This window comes from Fringilla coelebs (genome assembly GCF_963513975.1).
Source record: "Fringilla coelebs genome assembly, chromosome: 7".
In the NCBI taxonomy this organism is placed as follows: domain Eukaryota; kingdom Metazoa; phylum Chordata; class Aves; order Passeriformes; family Fringillidae; genus Fringilla; species Fringilla coelebs.
In genome coordinates, this window is record NC_140035.1 from 36,696,124 (window position 1) to 36,716,294 (window position 20,171).

Sequence of the window (20,171 nt, forward strand, 5' to 3'; positions counted from 1 at the left end):
AGGCTTCTCAGCTTCCCAGGAGAAGAAATCCTGGGCAAAGGGATTTTTTCAGAAAATGTGACAGTGACAGAAACCAGCATTTCCTAACAGCCTTTTCCAGCTCCCTTGCTTCAGGATTGACCCTAAATCAGTTTTCCCAGCTGGGAAAAGGCACCAGGATTGAATCACAGGGAGGGGGGAAGGCACCCACAGCACCACAGAACAAGGAATGGAGCAAGGAGAGCCTGGAGAAGACAGCCAGGTTCAGAAACACAGAAAAAACCACTCAAGGAGCTCACCTTATCCTGGAACTCACCTTCTGCATGGCTGTGGTTGGAAAGGATTTCCAGTCTGCTTCAGCCACCAGAAACCAACAAAAACCAAGGAATCCTGGCTCCAAAGCTTTTATCCTCTCCCTCAGGGTGGTTGGAGGGTCACTGGTGTGGGCACACACAGTCCCAAAATCTGCCCAAGCCTCACAGGGTGTTTTCTGACCCAGCCAGAACCCTAAAGCAAGGTCCTGCCCTGAGCCACCATTCCATTTCATGGAAAGGACCAGTGGATGATGAGAAAATGGGAAACCCAAATCACCTGCTGCCCTCACAGGACAGACATTCCCACATTGCCAGGCCCAGCACTGTCTGTGGGATTCTGGGGAGCAAAAAAAGGAAACCAGAGGGGAAAGAGAATGGGGTGAAACGAGGAAAAAATCCACCAAGAAATTCTGTTTGGACAGCGAGGGAAGTTATCAGCTGACAGGACTGGAGTGGGCACGGTGGGCTCTAAGCCCCAGTGAAGGTTTGAGGAGAGGTCAAGGCCTGGGTACAAGGCTGTGCTCTCTTTAGGAATAACTGGAGCAGTGAAAGGGCTGGGAGATTAGCAGGAGATGGGAATGGTGCAAACGAGCCATTAGCGCCTCTCAGCACAAAGTTTGGGAAGTGACACCCGTAATTACCCTAATTACTCACACACTCCATCCCAAATGCCACCGCTCAGCTCCCAAAAAGCTTCCCAGGGAGGGAGGGGATGCTGGGCAGGGAGAAATGGGGCACGGGTTGAACTCGATGGTCTTAGAGGTCTCTTCCAACCTCATTATTCTGTGATTCCGTGAAATGCAGACAGCCATCAGGCCCGCCTGGAATTGGGGGGTTTGGTGTCCTTTCCAAGCCCCACATCACCCCCGTGGGGAGCAGCCCCTCCTCTCCCTGGGGTGGCCCCAAAACCTGCCCCATCCTCACAGGGTCATTTCTGACCCCAAAGCAGGTCCTGCCCTGGGCCACCGTCCCGTTTGATGCTCCCAAACCCATCCCTGCTCCCTGCAATCCCCCAGCCCTGGGATGTCCCTGCCCTGCTGGTGACACCCCAAAGTGCTGGCCCCCCATGCCCAGAGCAGGGATGAGAGGGGTGGCAGCAGGGACAATGAGCTGGCAGCTCCCTGCTGTGACAGACGAGCCCAGGAGCAGCTGCTCAGCACAGCACAACCTGTAATTTGCAGCCCTGAGCCCACAGGTGATGGGAAAAGGGGGCAGAGCCCAGCAGGAACCAGGTGCTCCTCTCCAGGAGGAGAGGTGGGAGCCCTGATGAACCTGGGCAAGGCCCCACTAATTAACCCTGACAGGCCCAGTTCTGGTGCATCCAGTGGGAAGGGATAAATCAATCCCCCAGAAATGGGTGTGGGCAGCTGGGGATGGATGGATGGATGGATGGACGGCTGGGTTTGTCCTTCTGCACCCCAGAGGGCAAGCAATTATCTCAGGAACTCTCTGTTCTGGGTGTGCTCGGGAAACACATGCTCCAGCCCATAAATAACACCCACAGCTACCTGGCACTTCCAGGTGTCAAACACTGATTGTGCTCAGGGATGACATGAAACCCAGAGGAGGGCTTGTTGGAGCTCGTGGTGGCAGGGCTGGAATTCTCTCGGGTTTTGTGTCGCTAAAATGGGATTAAAGAGGTGTTAAAGAGTGTTTTTTCCCAACCCCACACTCGAAGAAGTCGAGGTTCCTCAGTTCTGCTTTCCAAGGTTATTTTCTCTTATCCATTCCATTCTTTCTCTCACCTGCTGAGGTCTGTCCAGCAGCTCGGGTTGTGGCACAGTCCCTGCCCTTGGGGTGGGGTTGGCTTTTTATACTAAGAACTACACGTGCTTTATTTACAATAATTTTCCAATACCTGTCACCTCTGTTAGACAGTGTGTCTCTGCTCTAAACCAATCCAGCAGTGTCACCATCCCAGCAGAAGATGGAGGACAAGAGGAAGAAGAAGGACAGGACATGCCCAGATCCCTCCATCTTGCCTCCTGAACCCCCATTCTGAATCCCCAAAATTCTGCTTTTCCACCCTGTGACAAATTCACTGTCATTCTACTCAAACCTTTGTGGCTTGTAAACCTTCACACAAAGTTGGTAATTGTTTCCATGGGCTAAAATCGAAGGCACAGGTGTTTGTGACTCTGTGCCAAGGTCTCTGAGCCCCTTGCCAGGGTCTGGAGTCCTATAGGGCAGCCAGAGGGATGTCCTGGGTTCTGACAAAATTCCAGCTGGGAATGGGGTGAACCTGCTTCAGATTGCACGAGTTGGGGGCAAGGGCTGGGATCTGAGCTCTGCAATGCCCAAGGCTGTGTCCTCACCCTGTAATCCTGCCTAAAACCCTTTCTGGTGGCAGTCTGTGAGGGGTGAGGGTGCCACACAAATCACAGACCCGCAGTCTCCCATCCCAGGAGGAAATCCCACATTATGGACCCTTCAAGGAGCCTCTGATCCTGAGACTGGGTGGGGGACATGTGATGAGGGTCAGCCCGAGCTGGTTTTGCAGCCTGGCACCCAGGGTGACATTCCATGAGCACATAACTCAGGGGGTAAATAACTGGGAGGGCTCCACCTTTCCGAGAGAATGTGCCCCAGGACTGAATTCCCAGGGGATAATTAACAGCTCTTCATCAGGGAGGTGGGGAGAAATTGCATTTCTACTTAAGCTAAGAGCAATTTTTAAAATTATTATTCCTGTAATCGATGGGGAAAAGGGGGGAAAAAAGGGAAAACTGTGCAATTATAATTGGAAAGAGTTTGGAGGGGGGTTTATTGAATTATTTGCATCAGACAGAGATGAGCCACTATAAACTAACTGTAGCACAAGACCTTTCCATGTTATATAGAGCTGTTAAAGGGAAATGCTTAAATATCATCCAATTTCCAATAAAAACTGCACAAAATCAATGCAGCCTCGGGACAAGTTTATATTTCACCAGGCAGCAGCTTCTAAAGAAGGGCTCAGCAGCAGCAGGAGCATCTGCAGAAGTATTTTTGGGGGGGGGTTAAAGGCATGACCCCCTCCCCAGGCACAGGGACATGTGTGTTGGCAGGGACAGCCCGAGCACAGCCACATAGCTGGGCAGTGCTGTCACACGGAGAGCTGCAAATATAAACCTGGGGACGTGCTGGGCACAGGCTGGCCCTTGGCAGGGTGGCACCTGGCTGCCAGCGAAGCTCCCACCTCGCTCTGCCCAGGCAGGGATGGTGATCCAGGGGGGATGAGGGACCCCCAGCCAGGAGAGCCCCCCTCAGATGGCTCCAAGGTAGGTGTGGGGCAGGGGGGGCATTGCCACCTCTCATGCCACAGAGGTGCTGGGGGGACACTGCCACCACAGGGACTGAGCTACCTGGGGGGGCTGGCAGGGGATGCAAGGTTTAAATCAGCCCCTCCTGCACCATGCTGGGAATTTCCCTGCAAGAGTGATAATAATGATAATAATGACAATAATGATCATGATGATAATGGCATGCCTGCTGCCAGGGGGCAGCTGTAAATGGGGGCGGTGGTGCCAGGAGCTCTGCACATCTGGGGGTCTCACCACAGCCTCCTGGGGCTCTCCAGAGGGAGGGCTGAGTTATGTGGCAGCAGCCCCTGGGAACAGGCTCTCCTCAATCCCTTCTCTGCTGTGTGCTGTGCCCTCCCTGCGCCAGGAATGAGTTTTCCCGGTGATGGGGAGCTGGAGCAGGCAATGGAAGCCTGAATAGACCCCCTTGGTGTGGGGAAGGGAAATGCAGAATATTTTGTTCAGTTTGAGGAGTGCTCTGCAGGGGGAAGGGGCTGGAGATCCACGAGGGTCAGGCTACATGGGATCACTCTCACCCTTTTTGGGGCTCTGGCGTGTGCAGGGGCATCCCTGCTGGCGAAAAGTCGCTTGTTTTTAAAATTTTAAATGTTTAGTAGTAATACAATGGTTATAAAAATTGTAATACAATTAGAGTAATAATAATTTAGACAAGTGGGATTAGGGCAATATGAGACAATTAAAACAAAGATGGTCTGGGTACCTTTTCTGGGCAAAATAAGCCCGAAAAAGGACCCACATAAATGGAGGATTAACTCTTAAAAGCAACAGCCTGTTGCATATTCATACACCTCATCCATGATGCATCAATTCCTTTCACACACAGGATTCTGTCTGGGCAGTGTCAGCTTCTTCCTCTGAATCCTCTTCAGAGCTGAGCAAGGCAGGAAGAAGTTAATTTCTTCTGATAAGAGGGCAATAAATTCTCTTTCTCTGAAAGATTCAGGTGTTCTGTGGCTGCTGTCTCGCTGCAAGTCCTTCCTTTAAAAAAGTATCTTACACAGCATAGTTTCTATTTTAACATTTTTTTATAACCTAAAACTATATTTAACACACTACTTACTTAAGAGAATTAATACAGCCTCACTTTCTGACATAACACATGTAATATTCATTTTAATATTTGCAAAAAGCCAATCATAAAACAGGCATTTTTCACACTGCTGGAGTAAGGACGCAGCAGGATGATCCCAGGCTTGCTTTTGGCAGGGTCAGGCACTCAGATCCTCAGGGATCTCAGAGCTGTGCTGGCAGGGGATGTGCCCAAGGCACCCAGCAGTGCCACGGGGGAGGCTGGTGGGGCTTCCTCCAGCACCCAAACTCTGCCTGAAGGCAGCAGGCGCTCTCCAAGCTGATGGAACACCCTTGTTTTCCTTCCAGGCCAGCCCCAGGATGTCCCCCAGCTGTCCTGGCTGTGTCTGCAGTCAGTCCCACCCGTGCAGCCGCACTCCCCTTCACCCCACAGCAGCATCCCCCCATCACACAGCGCTGGGCTGGGCTGGGCTGTGTGCCAGGGGTCCCTGTCCTCTCCACCCCTGCTGTCCCGGGGTATTTTTAACCCTGGCCCGGGGCTCGGGTGTTGATATGCAAATAGATGCAGATTGAGAAGGTGTCTGGCTCAATTCCGTGCCAGGCACACACCCCCAGCGAGGGAACCAGCCCGGCTCTGACCCACAGGGGCTGCTCAAGTTACCCAGGGCGGCCATCCCTGCCCGGGGAAGGTGATCCCTGGGCCGGGAGCCAGGATTCCTCCTCTGTGTCACCACAAAACCATGGCAGGGTCACCAGAGAGAGGAGAGGGAGAGGGAGCCAGGGCAGCTCTGGGAATGCCACCCCGAGGGGAATGAATGATCCCTGGCTGTGCCTCTCCCTGGACCTCCAACGAGTGGTAAAAGCAGAGGGGAAAACGAGGGGTTTGGAAACTCCAAACCAACACAGAGGATGGGGACAGCCAGGTGGGAATGCCAGCCTTGAGAGCAAGGGGAAAAGAAGGAGAAAACAGGGAAGACCACTTGGGATGGCCTCGGATCATCTCCCAGTGCTGCTTCCCATGAGCAGGGGCTTTAAGGGGGATCCTTCACCAGGAGCCCTGGAGCTCAGCAGAGCCCATCCCTCCTGTGGTGGGGTCCCAGGATGAGGGAAGAGATGAGAATCTTGACTCCATGTTTCAGAAGGCTGATTTATTTTATTTTATTACATATATTATATTAAAGGAAAATTATATACTAAAACTACACTAAAAGAAGGGTTTCATCAGAAGGCTAGTAAGGAAAGAAATGGAATGATAATAAAATCTTGTGACTGACCAGAGAGTCCGAGACAGCTGGACCTGTGATTGTCCATTAATTAAAAACAACCACATGAGACCAATCAAAGATGCACCTGTTGCATTCCACAGCAGCAGATAATCTTTGTTTGCATTTTGTTCCTGAGGCCTCTCAGCTTCTCAGGAGAAAAGATCCTAACGAAAGGATTTTTCATAAAGTATGTCTGTGACACTCATGGACACTCCAGGGAGTTTTTGGGGCTGCAGGGCCAGAGATAGGTGTCACCACAGCCATGCTGGGGACACCCACACACAGGGGAACCTCAGGTGGCTCTGGCAGCACAGGGGTGCTGGCTCAGGGATGCTCAGGATCCCCAGGAATTTTCTCCCAGCCTCAGGCTGACTCCACACAGAGGGAGCCATGCGGCGTTCCAGCTCTGGTTTAACATCCCAAAATGTGCCTTGAGCAGGTTTGCTCCCCACTGGGGAGCTGGTGGCAGGGCTGGGGAGGGGAGGCTTTGTCACCCAGAGCCTCCAGGTCACGAGATGCCAGACTCTATTCTGGTCCCCAGCACAGATCTCTCGGGTGACCTTGGGGAAAGTGGGAGCAGGGAATGCTCTGCTGGCATCCAGTGGAGCTTTCTCTCTCCTATACAAGGCTCTGTCTGGGGGAGCAGCTTCCCCTGCCAAAGCCCCAGGAGGATTTGTACCTTGCTGCAAGGGCCATCCCAGCATTCCAGGCTAGGCCAGACACACGTAGCCCAGATTTTTCCACATTGCAACCACAGGATTGGAATCTCATATGAGCACCTTCATTTAAAAAAAGAAAATAAAGGGGGGGGGGAAATCCTCCCAGAGCTCAGGGGACACAAATAAGGTTATTTGGGATGGACAGACAGCAGTTGACTAAGTTTCTTTTTTTCTTTTCTTTGTTTTAGTTTCCTAAACACTAGGCACCTTTTTCCTCCCCGCCTAAACACCTGTGTCCTAGATTGGAGCCTCCAAAAACTCCAGCAGTTTAATCCAAGAGGTGCTGCTGCAGCATGGCTCAGTGACCACCTGACCCTCATTGTACCCCGTGCCCATCATGCTCCAACCCCTCTGGAATTATAAATACTCCACAACAGAGCCTGGACTGCATTACAATTAGACTGTGAGCCAAGAGGATGGAACCAATGGGCTATAAAAGCCTGGCCATCCCCCCAGGCAGGACCTGCACTCCAGGAAGCACTGGCATGAGCCAGGCACCAGGAGCTGGGACAGGAAAGCTGAGGATTTCCTCCCAGCTGGACCCGGAGCATCCCTTGGCACCTCGTGCTCCCATCGCCAGGTTCTACACAGCCCTGGTCACAGGAGACCTGAGGAGCCTGCAGCTCCTGACTGACAGATACCACCAAGATGTCAACCTGGTCTTTGAGATCAGTAAAAACCAGCTGGAGTGGCAGGTGAAAAGCCAAGCCTCTTACGGACTCTCAGGTACTTTTCCTTTGAAGGCCAGGCCAGGAAAATGAAATCAGTGGGTATTTACTAACCCTGAACAGGGGAGGTTGCATTTAGGTGCCTTGAGTACACCCAAGGTTTCTGGTTAGCCCAGAGTTCTGGCCATTAATATTCATCACTTTTAATATTTTCTTCTCTTCTGCTCCTACTAACCCAGTGGAAGTGTAAAATCTGTGTATCCATGTGTTTCTTCAGGCTGGGATTTGACATTCTGTGCTTTGGGAATGCTTTCAGGATGGCTCACAGCCCAAATTCCTCGTGGTCCTATCAGGAGGGATAAGATGCCCTCAAGATGGTGATGCCCCCCCTGGCCCCAGGCGCTCAGGAGATGGTCCAGCAGGTCCTGGAACTGCTGGGAAACCCAATTCCTCTCTCTGGTTCATCCCAAACCCAGCCCTCCATCACCCTCCCACCTGGCCCTGGTGCCTTCACTCCCAGCAAAGTCAGCTTTTCCTTGCCTGGGGAATTCTGAGCTGCCTTTAGTTCCTGCAGCACATGAGGCTGCACGCCCTGGTGGCCAGCAGGGCGTTGGCTTGCCCACCTGATTCCACCTGGAATCCCACTCCTGGATGAGCACACACCTGGATGAGCACACTCTGAGGGGGTTTTGTTTTCCCTCCTGCCAACTGCAGTCAGAGCCACCAAGGGCAACCAGCCCCTAAGGCTGCCAGGGAAAAATGGGAAAAGAGGAGTCAGGAGCTGCTTCAGCCCCAAGGCTGCAGGGCAGGGGATGGGAATGCAGGGGCTGGACTGAACCAGGGGCAATCAGAGCCTCATTTATTGAATTTGCTAGGAAATATCCCAATGAAGGCAGGAATGAGGAATCAGACTCCATGTTCTCAGAAGGCTAATTTATTACTTCATTCTACTATATTATGTTAAAGAATGCTATGCTGTACTATACTAGAGAATGCAGAAAAGGACACTTACTGAATGCTAAAAGATAACAATGAAAACTGGTGACTCTCTCCAGAGTCCCGACCCACCTTGGCCCTGACTGGCCAAAGAGCCAAAACAACTCCCAGCAGAATGCACTGAAACAATCACCTGTGGGTGAACAATCTCCAAACACATTCCACATGAGCACAGCACAGGAGAAGCAAATGAGATCAGAATTGTTTTCCTTTTCTCTGAGGCCTCTCAGCTTCCCAGGAGAGAAATCCTGGGTGAAGGGATTTTTCCAGAGAATGTGAATGCTACACCCCATTGAGAGGGTGGGAGTGCCACACCCATTCAGAGCTGTGAGTGCCACACCCATTCAGAGCTGTGAATGCCACACCCATTCAGAGCTGTGAGTGCCACACCCATTCCCAGGCTGTGAGTGCCACACCCATTCCCAGGCTGTGAGTGCCACACCCATTCAGAGCTGTGAGTGCCACACCCATTCCCAGGCTGTGAGTGCCACACCCATTCAGAGCTGTGAGTGCCACACCCATTCCCGTGTCCCCGCAGGGCTGTGGGCTCTGGAGGAGCGCCTGGAGCTGAGCTCCCCTCTGTGCCTGGCCGCCCGCCACGGCCACCCCGACTGCCTGCGGCACCTCCTGCGCCGCGGGGCCAACCCCAACCTGGCCCCAGGGGGAGAGGCCCCCCTGCACCAGGCCTGCCTGGGCGGGCACAGCGACTGTGTGGAGCTGCTGCTGGAGTACAGGGCCCAGCCCAACCTGCTCAGCGAGCAGGGCACGGCCCCGCTGCACCTCTGCACCTCGCAGGACTCCCTGCGGTAAGGACGGCACCCGCTGCTGGGGCTGGCCTGCATGGGGCTGGGATGGGGCTGGGGTGCTGGGAGGTGTCCCTGCCCTGGCATGGGGTGGGATGGGTTTGGCTTTGGGGTTCCTTCTGTTGTAGTTGAGATGCAGACAGAGGGAGACGCTTTGTAGTGAAGCAGGCAACCCCAAAGAGAGGGAGAAATGATGCATCTGACTTCGTTGATATCAGAAGGCTAATTAATTGCTTTATTATTTGAAGGCTCAATAATTATTGTACTGTATTATTCTCCTGTTCTACACTACATCACATCTAAACTGAATCTGCACAAGCACCCAACTCTACTCCACTGCCCAGCCTCTCGTGGCTGTCAGCCCACAGTCCCGACACACACACATGGATTCAGTTGGCCAGTGAATCAAAACACTCACCCCAGAACCCAATCACCAATTGTCTTCAGGTAAACAATCATCTTCCGTGATGCATTCCACTTGTGAACAACGCAGGAGCAGTGAGCGAGATAAAAATTGCTTTTTTCTTCCTCTGACGTTTGGAGAATGTGAATCCCAGAAATATCCTTGGGAAATTGTGCCTTGCTTTTCTCTGTGAAGGGAAATGCAGCTACAACACTCCATTTCCAGAAGGCTTCAAACTGGTTTTATTTAGCGTGCATGCTTTTTATACATTCCTACAAAACTCAGAAGTTTACACTTTACTTATTAGGGTAGAAGAGACAAACATAGTGATTATTTATTGTATTTGCTGGGAATGCCCTGACGAAGGCAGGAATGATGAATCAGACTCCCTGTTCTCAGAAGAGTATTATATAGTATTATAAAGTAATTTAATACTTTATGATACTATACTATATTAAAGAATGCTATACTATACTAAAGAATGCAGCAAGGACACTTACTGAATGCTAAAAGATAACAATGAAAACTGGTGACTCTCTCCAGAGTCCCGACCCAGCTTGGCCCTGACTGCCAAAGAGCCAAAACAGCTCCCAGCAGAATGCACTGAAACAATCACCTGTGGGTGAACAATCTCCAAACACATTCCACATGAGCACAACACAGGAGAAGCAAATGAAAGAAGAATTGTTTTCCTTTTCTCTGAGGCTCCTCAGCTTCCCAGGAGAACAATCCTGGGCGAAGGGATTTTTCCAGAGAATGTGAATGCCACAATTATTGGAATAGGCGGCTGCAAGTTTCTCTTATTTATTCTCTTATTTATCCTTCTTTCTTTCTGGGTTTCTATGTCAGCGACCTCGGTAGGAAATACTTTCAGGGATAAACATGGATCCCCTTATCAAACATGGATCCTCTTATCAAACATGGATCCTCTTATCAAACTTCTCCCTGGCTCACAGAAGTCACTGTAAAACCTCTTCCACCCAAACCTTCCAACCCAAACTGTTCTGGCATTTCGTGATAACTTCGCTGTGCATCCCCTGTGCACACAGCCCAGGAGCTCTGCCTGTGGGAAGCAAAAAAGCTGCCATGAAGCAAAAAAGCTGCCATGGTCCATGGTGAGGCTTCCCACATGCTCCCACATCTCCCCACTGCCACAGCAGAGACAAAAATAAAAAGGGCGTTTTGGTGCCAGGCACATTGCACAGCCTAAGTCTTCTTCCTGTGGACAGCCCAGCCTCCCTCTTTTTTACTATTTCTCCTAAAATCAGTGTGTCCTGCAGGCCAGACCCAGCACACTTCCCCAGGAGATGCTCAGGATGGGTTTTTGGGATGTGGAGCAATGCTCCCATCCCCTCACCCCACACAAGCCACATAGAGATCCTCCTTGGTTCACAGATAGGGCTGAGCTCCTCCATGTGCAGCCACGTCCCACCCTGGATCAGCATCCCATGGATGAGCATAAAAATTGCCTGGAAAAATATGGGAAAACACAGAAAAATATGTTTCTGTAGGCCTTTAGGTGCCTGGATAGCTGGACACATGGAATCAGGATATTTTTTTTTTTTTTAATAAAGAGCTCAGCCACTTGGTATTATTCTGATGAAACTGCTCAGGGCCACAGTGAATTCCATCACCTGCCAGCTTCCCTGGAAAGCCAGGCTGGTTTCCATCCTCCACCCTCCAGGGAGGCAAAATTACCTGGAAGTAGGTGGTGAAAGCGAGGTTCCAACATATCATGGACAGGGAGAGAGGTCTGAGAAGGGAAGCAGCCGGAGAGGGAAAGGTTTGATCCCTGCTTATCAGCAAGAGCCTCTGCAGGATGTCCAAAAATCAGCTATTAATCAACTCCTGGTGCAGCCAAAAACATCTAGGGATGAATCCAAGGCATCCTTGGTGCGGTGAGGGCTGGAAGGAGCGGGATGGGAGAGGGAGGATGCTGCAGGCAGCTCTCGGATTCACAAGAGCTGGCTTTAATTCCTTCACCTGAGCTCCCTTTCCACCTTCACCCTCATCCTCCAGCCCTGTCCTAAAACCCCAGTGCTTCCCTGATTTTAGACTTCTGCCCCTGAAGAGATGGGGCCACCAAACCACCCCAGGGCGTGCAGAGGATCTCCTGGACCACAGGGGTCTTTGCTTCCAAGCTTTAAAAAAAAAACTATTTTATATGTATGCATTAAAACACGGATCTGCTCTGACTGATTTGCATGTTCCGTTGCCTGGGAAGGCAGAGGGGGATGGCAGGAGAGGCAGCACAGCCACCAAGGGGATCAGACAGCCCCGAGGTGGCATCAGCTGAGTTGTAAGGCCTGGAATATTGGGGCTTTATAATGGAAATGCTGCGAGCCCCTTAACTACGGCGCCCGGCACTACGGGGGCTTCTACAATAACTGAGCCAACTCCCTTGAAAGATCAAAAATTAATAGACATTTCAGACAGGGTTTGAGGTTTCGACCACTGCTTTTTCAATAGCAAAGACTTTGCTAAAGTTAGAGACTGAGGAGGTCAAGCTTTGGGTAACACAAACATTTCCTCTTTGATTAGGGGGAGACTACTTTACCTCGCCTCCTTTCTTTTTATTTTATTATTTTTTTCGTCGAGTAGTAGATTTTAGGTCATCCTTAATTTTTTACTGACAACAAAGAGCAGGTCATTGACCTACATAGAGAGCTATTTTATTTTTCTCCCTCTCGATAACAATGGCCAGAACACCTATGTGCCGGGTTCTTCTGTATTCCCATATACTCGGCAATTCACCATGGGGGCAGGACTTAAAACCTTTGAGCCTCTCAGTGACTGGGATAAAAAAAAATTATCTGGGCTTCCTTCCAGCCATTTGAGCTTCAGAATCCATGAGATTTCAACAAAAAGGATATCAGAGCTTTAATCTAGGAGCTTTTTGAAGAGATGGAAAAAAAAAAGTTCCAGTAAAGTTCAGTCTTACCTTCTTCACTTTAGGAGCTGTTCATGCCAACGTCGGCCTATTTAGTAGAGTTCCTCTCCTTGACCTCTTTTTTACAGCCGAGATAATTAACATGGTGGGGTAAGATGAGTCTCTAAATTCACTGCACTCTCTCCCTGGCGCTCTCCCTTTTCCCTCTTAAAGCTGGGGATGATTAAAGGAGCCTGCCTTTATTGGCACCCCGAAAAAAAAAATAAAATAAAAATAATTGAGGGGGAGAGGAAGAGCCTCGGCGGCGGGGAGGGGAGGGGAGAGCGGGCGTGGGCCTGGCAGGGATGCAGGAAGGGATGCTGAACATCTGCAGAGCCCTCCCCCAGATCTCCCTGGACGTCCCAGGCTCCCCTCGTGGCCAGGGAGAGCCCGCCTGGAGAGGAATTTCCCCTCTCCAGCCTCGCACGTAAGGAAAGAGCTCGGCAAGGGAAGAGCTCTGGGAAGGCAAGGGATGGGACAAGCTGGTGTCAGCCCCGCTTCCAGCTGAGCAGTTCCCTTCCCCGAGCCTTCCCCCCAGCCCGGGAGCTGGAGGCAGAGTTCTCCAGCTCCTCCAAGCCCCCAGAGGTGAGGGCTGGGGGATGAAAGGCGGGATGAGTCCATGCAGGAGCTCAGGCAGCGTCCGAGGGGCTCCGCCCGAGGAGCACCGGGATGGGGAGCAAGCACCAGGGACAGGGGAATGGGAGGAACGAGCAGGAAACAGGAGCCGAGCAGGAAGGCAGGAGCCTCAAAAGGCCAAGCCCAGGCTCCCAAATGCCAGGGAGATGTGGGCAGACCCAGAGGAGCCGGGCCCAGGCACCCTCCGGCTGCTCCAGCATCATCCTGGGCACTCTGCCCCCGAGGCTGCGGGAGGTGAGCAGTGCTGCGAGGGAAAAAAAGCCCCGGGATTTGAAAAGCCAGCATTTAGCATCATCTAGTGCTAAACCTCATCCTCTGCTCTGTTCAGCCTTGCTAAATGCAGCGCTCAGAGCGTTTGGAGCCATCGTTTTGGGAAGCTGGGCAAGAGCAGCTCCCAACTGGGTCCTGACGGAGAATTGAAGGGCCCAGAAGCAGCCACAGGGCTGGCCCTGCCCTCTGAGACGTGACAAAATGAGGGCTTTCACAGACAAACCTCGGGGACGGGAGGGAAAAACAAACAGGAGGTTTTTCCTTAAGGAAACTGGGGCCCGAGTGGGGTTTTGGGACTTTGGGAATTTCCCTGCAGCCTCCGCCGCCCCAACCTCCTGCTCCTCCTGCTGGTTGTTCTTCACATCCCATGTCTAACAAATCCCACTTTCCCAGCCTGGGGGAGCCATAAGGAGGATGGGCACGTCCTGCCCTGGCTCTCTGATGGGTGAAAGAGGTAAAAAAAATCAATCCCAAATAATTCTCTCCCGTTCCATTGGATCCAGGAGCCCAGGGCAGGGTGAAGGGGGAGCACCAGCACCGCTCACCCCAAATTTCCTTTACCTTAAGAAGTGACTTGCCCAAGCAAGGGGATGTCACCCATCACCTGTAGATGGGTTGGGAATGGCTTGGAAGTGAGTTTAAATTAGTCAAAATTAGGCACCAGGCTAGGTGGAAAACAAACTTATTTGTTTTGGCACCGAATTTCTGCTGAGATAAACGGAAAGCTGAACTCGGTGTGCTCTTTCAGTATTCCCAGAAAATTGGAGTGGAGTCTTTGAAAAAGCAGCAAGCCATTGCTGGGCCTTGTTTAATGGGATTTTAGTCCAATCTGGTGGCAACAGCCAGTCTGTGAATGAAAATACAGGAAGGCAGAAATAGTGGGGATGTGTTGGAGTTTGTGAATTCATCAACAGAGATTTTAGAGTTGAACCAGAGCATCTACCTGGAACCTGCTGATATCCAAACAGGATATCCAGATATCCAAACAAGAGGCAAATGATCCTCCCAGGCTCCCACCTTTTCCATTCACTGGAAGAGATCTTCCCTCATTCATCACTCCCTGCCAGCATTCCCTCTGTGCCAAGGGAGGAGCACCCAGGGGGAAAATCCAAAATAAAGTAGCTTGGATTTCTTCCAGCACTTGATAACCAGAAAGAAAAACCCTCCAGGGATGCAGCCTCTGGGAAGGATGGCCTTTCCAGAGGAGAATATTTGGGATGTCTGGCAGGAGATGAAGAGGAACTGAGCTGCCAGGGTGGGGTTCTCTGTAAGGGAAAAGCCCAGGGCACAGTGGGGTTTCGGGACAGTCCCTCTGTGCTGCCCGTGCAGGTGGAAATCTTCAGCCTGGGCACTCTCACCCAAACCAGGGCAATTTTTCTCTCAGGCTAGGCTGCTGCATTTTTACAGCCAAGTCAGCAATGTTTTTTTCCCCATTTTTCCCTGCAGAACCATCATTGGTTTGCCCTGAATATGTCATTTTAGGGTGCAGAGCTACCTGTGACATCAGGATTAAGCTACTCTGGAGAGGTTCCAAGAGAATAATTATAATCAGGGCTACAAATTCTCTGCTGACAAGGATGGACAAGACCAGTAAAAGAGACCAAGTGTTTGAGTGATCCCCTCCAAAAGCAGCCAGCAAGCCCCAAAAAAGCCTCAGGGAGACAAAACACTCCTGAAGGAAGGGATTCAGCATCCTAGTGCAAAAAATGAAATTGGAAAGTAGGGACCCAAGGATTTTGGGAATGGCACAACCCCACCCAACTCCACTCTCAGGCAACCCCACCCCAAGCAGATCATCTGTGATGGAGCCTCTGGTGAGGGCTGGCACCTCTGGGAGGTGCAGGAAAAGATCCTGAAGGGATTTTTCCTGGTATCTCAGGCTTGAGGTGCGTGGGAAAAGCAGCCCAGGGTAGATTCTGCTCTGCCAAGGACAGTGAAAATCCTCCCAGCAAATCCTTGGGGAGGTGATGAGGCAGGTCCAGAAAAGTCAAGTATATTATTAGTAGTATTAGCATTATTAGCATTATCTCATTATTTTATCATTGATATTTTCCCCACACTCGTTAGCATTCTCCTGGGCCAGGAAAAACAAGCAATATCCTGGTGCTGTCCTTCCTCCCTGGGGTTCCTCTTCTTCCCCATCTCTGCTGCGGGAAGGATCGGGCTGAGACTTCTCGTGCTGCTTCTTTTTCAGCCCTGGGCTCCAGTGACACCTGAGCTGAAAGAAAAGATGAAAATTAGAGAGGCAGGAAGGGGTTAAAGGGGGTGGGTTCCTCCCAGCTCGGATATCCTGTGATCCCGAGAAAACACAATCCTCTGGAGCAGGAGCACAGCACAGGTGTCGGGATCCCTCCAAGGGAGAAGGAAAAATCCATTTTTATATCCAAGCAAGTGGGGCTAGGACGGTCAGGGGGTTCAGGAATGGTCAAGGATGGCCCAGGACAGTCAGGATGGTCGAGGATGGTCAAGGACACTCAGGGTGGTCAAGGGTGATAAGGAGGTCAAGGATGGTTGAGGATGTGGTCAAGGACAGTTGAAGGCAGTCAGGGATGGTTGAGAATGGTCAGGGTGTTCAAGGATGGTCAAGGATGGTCAGGGTGTTCAAGGATGGTCAAGGATGGTCAAGGTATTCAAGGATGGCCAAGGTATTCAAGAATGGTCAAGGATGGTCAAGGTATTCAAGGATGGTCAAGGATGGTCAAGGTATTCAAGGATGGTCAGGGTGTTCAAGGATGGTCAAGGATGGTCAAGGTATTCAAGAATGGTCAAGGATGGTCAGGGTGTTCAAGGATGGCCAGGATGCCAAAGGACAGTCCAGGATGGTCAAGGGATGGTCAGGGTGGCCAAGGATAGTTGAAGGCAGTCTGGGATGGTCAAGGTTGGTTGAGATATTCAAGGAGAGTCCAGGATGGTCAAGGATGACCATCCATGCATGATGCTGGTCAAGGGGCAGAGGGAGTATTGCCCAAACCATGGCTGCCCCCACTGTGGGAGGCACCAGGGCACAGTGCCACCCTGCCCAGCCTGTGCTGCTGCCTCCCAAAATGCCAGCTCCAGCACGACTTCCCCCCTCACTGTAGTGGTGTTCGCAGGGGTCCCAGGATGAGAGAAGAGACGAGGGTCTGACTCCATGTTTCAGAAGGCCTGATTTATTGTTTTATGACATATATTATGTTACAACTATACTAAAAGAATAGAAGAAAGGATTTCATCAGAAGGCTTGCAAAGAAGGAAGAGAATTGAATGAATAACAAAAACTCATAACTCTCAGAGAGTCCGAGCCAGCTGGCTGTGATTGGCCATTAATTAGAAACAACCAACATGGACCAATCAAGGATGCACCTGTTGCATTCCACAGCACCAGATAATCATTGTTTTCATTTTGTTCCTGAGGCCTCTCAGCTTCTCAGGAGAAAAACTCCTAAGGAAAGGCTTTTTCACAAAACATGTCTGCAGCACCTCACCCCACAGCACCTCCCACCCCACCCTCCCTCGTGGCTCAGCCCACACCACCCACCACCCCAAACCCCTTCCCGCAGGTGTGCCAAGCTCCTGCTGATGCACGGCGCGGCCGTGGAGCTGCCGAGCCAGGCGGGAGGTGACACTGCCCTGCACGTGGCCGCCAGGCACCGTCTCTGCCACCACGCCCGCCTCTACCTGCGGCGCCGCGCCCGCGTCGACGCCCGCAACGTGCGCCAGGAGACAGCCCTGGGCGTGCTCTGCGGGCAGGCCCCGGCCCAGGGCGACCATTCCCTGCAGCTTTTCCAGCTGCTGCTGGCCCACGGCGCCGACGTGGAGGCGCGGGACGAGAGCTGGAGGCGGCCCTTGCACCGGGCCTGCGGCGCGGCCAACGCCGAGCTGGCGCGGCTGCTGCTGCGGCGCGGCGCCGACGCCAACGCCATCGACTACGACGGCGTGTCCCCGCTGGGCTGGGCCCTGCAGGCCGCTGCCTCCCGCCCCGAGCTGCGGCCACACCTCACCGTGCAGCTGCTGCTCAACCACGGATCCCAGAGGATTTGGCCCTCGGCCTTCAGCAAGGTACTGGCCCCAAAAGGGCTCCCTGAAAATTTGGCCCTCGGCCTTCAGCAAGGCTGGTCCCAAAATGGCGCCCAGAGGATTTGGCCCTCGGCCTTCAGCAAGGCTGGTCCCAAAATGGCGCCCAGAGGATTTGGCCCTTGGCCTTTGTCAAGGCTGGCCCCAAAAGGGCTCCCTGAAAATTTGGCCCTCAGCCTTCAGCAAGACTGCCCCCAAAATGGTGCCCAGAGGATTTGGCCCTCAGCCTTCAGCAAGGTACCGGCCCCAAAATGACGCCGAGAAAATTTGGCCCTCGGCCTTCAGGAAGGCTGGCCCCAAAATGGCACCCAGAGGATTTGGCCCTCGGCCTTCATCAAACTACCAGCCCCAAAATGGCGCCCAGAGGATTTGGCCCTTGGCCTTCAGCAAGGCTGGCCCCAAAATGGCTCCCTGAAAATCTGGCTCTCTGCCTTCATCAAGATACTGGCCCCAAAATGGTGCCCAGAGGATTTGGCCCTCAGCCTTCATCAAGGTACCAGCCCCAAAATAGCACCCAGAGGATTTGGCCCTCAGCCTTCAGCAAGGCTGGCCCCAAAATGGCACCCAGAGGATTTGGCCCTTGGCCTTTGTCAAGGGTGGCCCCAAAATAGTGCCCAGAGGATTTGGCCCTCAGCCTTCATCAAGGTACCGGCCCCAAAAGGGCTCCCTGAAAATTTGGCCCTTGGCCTTCAGCAAGGCTGGCCCCAAAATGGCGCTCAGAGGATTTGGCCCTCGGCCTTCATCAAGGTACCAGCCCCAAAATGGTGCCCAGAGGATTTGGCCCTTGGCCTTCAGCAAGGTACCAGCCCCAAAATGGTGCCCAGAGGATTTGGCCCTTGGCCTTCATCAAGGTACCAGCCCCAAAATGACGTCCAGAAAATTTGGCCCTTGGCCTTCATCAAGGTACCGGCTCCAAAATGGCGCCCAGAGAGGCCCTGGCACACGGGGGGTTGAGGTTGGGTGTGGGTATTAATTGTTGTGGTGTTGTGAGGGTCCCCAGGATGAGGTGAGAGATGAGATTTGACTCCCAAGTTCTCAGAAGGGTAATTTATTATATTATTTATTATTTTTATTATTTATTATATTATAAGAAAATTATATACTAAAACTACACTAAAGAAAGAGAAAGGAGACATCAGAAGGCTGGACAAGAATGAATAATAAAAAACCCGTGACTGACCAGAGTCCTGACAAAGCTGGACTGGGATTGGTCATGAATTAAAAACGATTCACATGCTGGGTAAACAATTCTCCAAATCCCACTTGCTCCATGGAGCAGATCCATGGAGCACAGGAGCATCCATTTCTGTCGGGGTCACTGCTCGCTGGTGGGGTCACTGGTGGATGGATGGCTGTTTTCCCAGGACTAAAATGTGCTTTTGGCTGGAAATTTGTACAGGTTTATTTTTTTTTCTCCCCCTTCTAACTGTGCTTTAAGGCACCGGGAGAAACCCCAGACCTGCCCCATCCCAACACGGGGCTATCCCAGCCTGGAGCGGGCTGGGGTGGGACAAACCCCGGCTGCAGCAGGTGGGTGTTGTGCCCTGCCTCTCTCTCTGAGCCCTCCCTCCGTCCCTGGACAGGTGCTGAAATCCTGTGCAGCCGTGCCAGAGGTCATCGAGGTCCTCTTCAACTCCTACTCCCAAATCCCGGTGTCCCAGGAGTGGGCAGAGGCCGTGCCGCCGGAGGTGTTCCAGGTGAGGCAGCTCTGCTGACCTGGGACCCGAGGAGAGGGCTTTTCCCAAAGAATTAGGGTTTATTTTCCCCCCAGACTGGTTTTCCCCCCACCCCACCCAGACTTCACCTGGATGGAGGAAAAACAGAAGGAATTTTCCCTAGAGCAGCACCCCACACCTGATCCCTCCAGGTTTGCGTCCCTTCGCCTCCACCATCCTCAGACCCCACATCCCTGCCCCAACCTGCCATAAAATCCACTCCCAGCTCTGGAAGTGACCCTGGAGCCAGAGCACTGCCCATCAGGAGCCCACCAGGTCCCAGTTCCACAGGAGAATTCCAGAATCCCTCACCCACCCTTTCCCAGGAGCCCACACCTGGGCTCCTTCCCTCCCGCCTTCATCCCCGAGCACCTCCAGCTTCTCTGGCAGCCTGCAGAGGCGTGATCCCGGCTGAGAGAGCCCGTGTGGGTGGCACTGTCCCCGTTGTCCCCTCTCTGCAGCAGCACCGGGCCTTCTACGAGTCCCTGCTGGGGCTGGCGGGCACGGCGCGGAGCCTGCAGCACCTGTGCCGTGCCGCCATCCAGGCACACCTCGGGGACAAGTGCCACTGCCTCGTCCCCCTGCTGCCCCTGCCCGGGGCCCTGCAGGAATTCCTGCTGCTGGAGCCCCGGGGAGTGCTGCTGTGAGGGGGCACATCCAGGAGCACATCCAGGAGCACATCCAGGAGCGTCCGTGTCTGTCGGGATCACCGCTCGCCGTGCTGGATGGGTGACTCTGTTTCTGGTCCTGGTTTTTCCCAGGACTGAAGTGTGCTTTCGGCTGGAAATTTGTATAGGTTTATTATTTTTTTCCCCTTCTAATTGTGCTTTAAGTCGATTGTGAAGAGTAATAAAATGATTAGTAGCTGGTGGGAATAATGGTGATAATAGAGGATCCCTGCAAAGCAGCAGGGGATGCTCAGGTGTGGGAAGGGAGGGACAGGGCAGGGGACCCAAACCAGCTCTGGGGACCCAAAACAGCCCAGGGGACCCAAATCATTTCAGGGGACCCAAACCAGCCCTGGGGACCCAAACCAGCCCAGAGGACCCAAACCAGCTCTGGGGACCTAAACCATCCATGGGGACCCAAA

General features: G+C 52.5%; 1 protein-coding gene across 1 annotated transcript; it reads left to right on the top strand.

Annotated features, from left to right (window-relative positions):
• Nucleotides 1-7,024: 7,024 nt before the first annotated feature.
• ASB18 (ankyrin repeat and SOCS box containing 18) lies at nucleotides 7,025-19,728 on the top strand (the record flags this gene model as incomplete). The annotated part of the gene is made up of 5 exons (XM_084209368.1): nucleotides 7,025-7,334; nucleotides 8,811-9,078; nucleotides 16,853-17,351; nucleotides 18,950-19,063; nucleotides 19,543-19,728. The coding sequence occupies 5 exons, from the start codon at nucleotides 7,025-7,027 to the stop codon at nucleotides 19,726-19,728; spliced, it is 1,377 nt and encodes a 458-aa protein (XP_084065494.1).
• Between the last annotated feature and the right edge of the window lie 443 nt (nucleotides 19,729-20,171).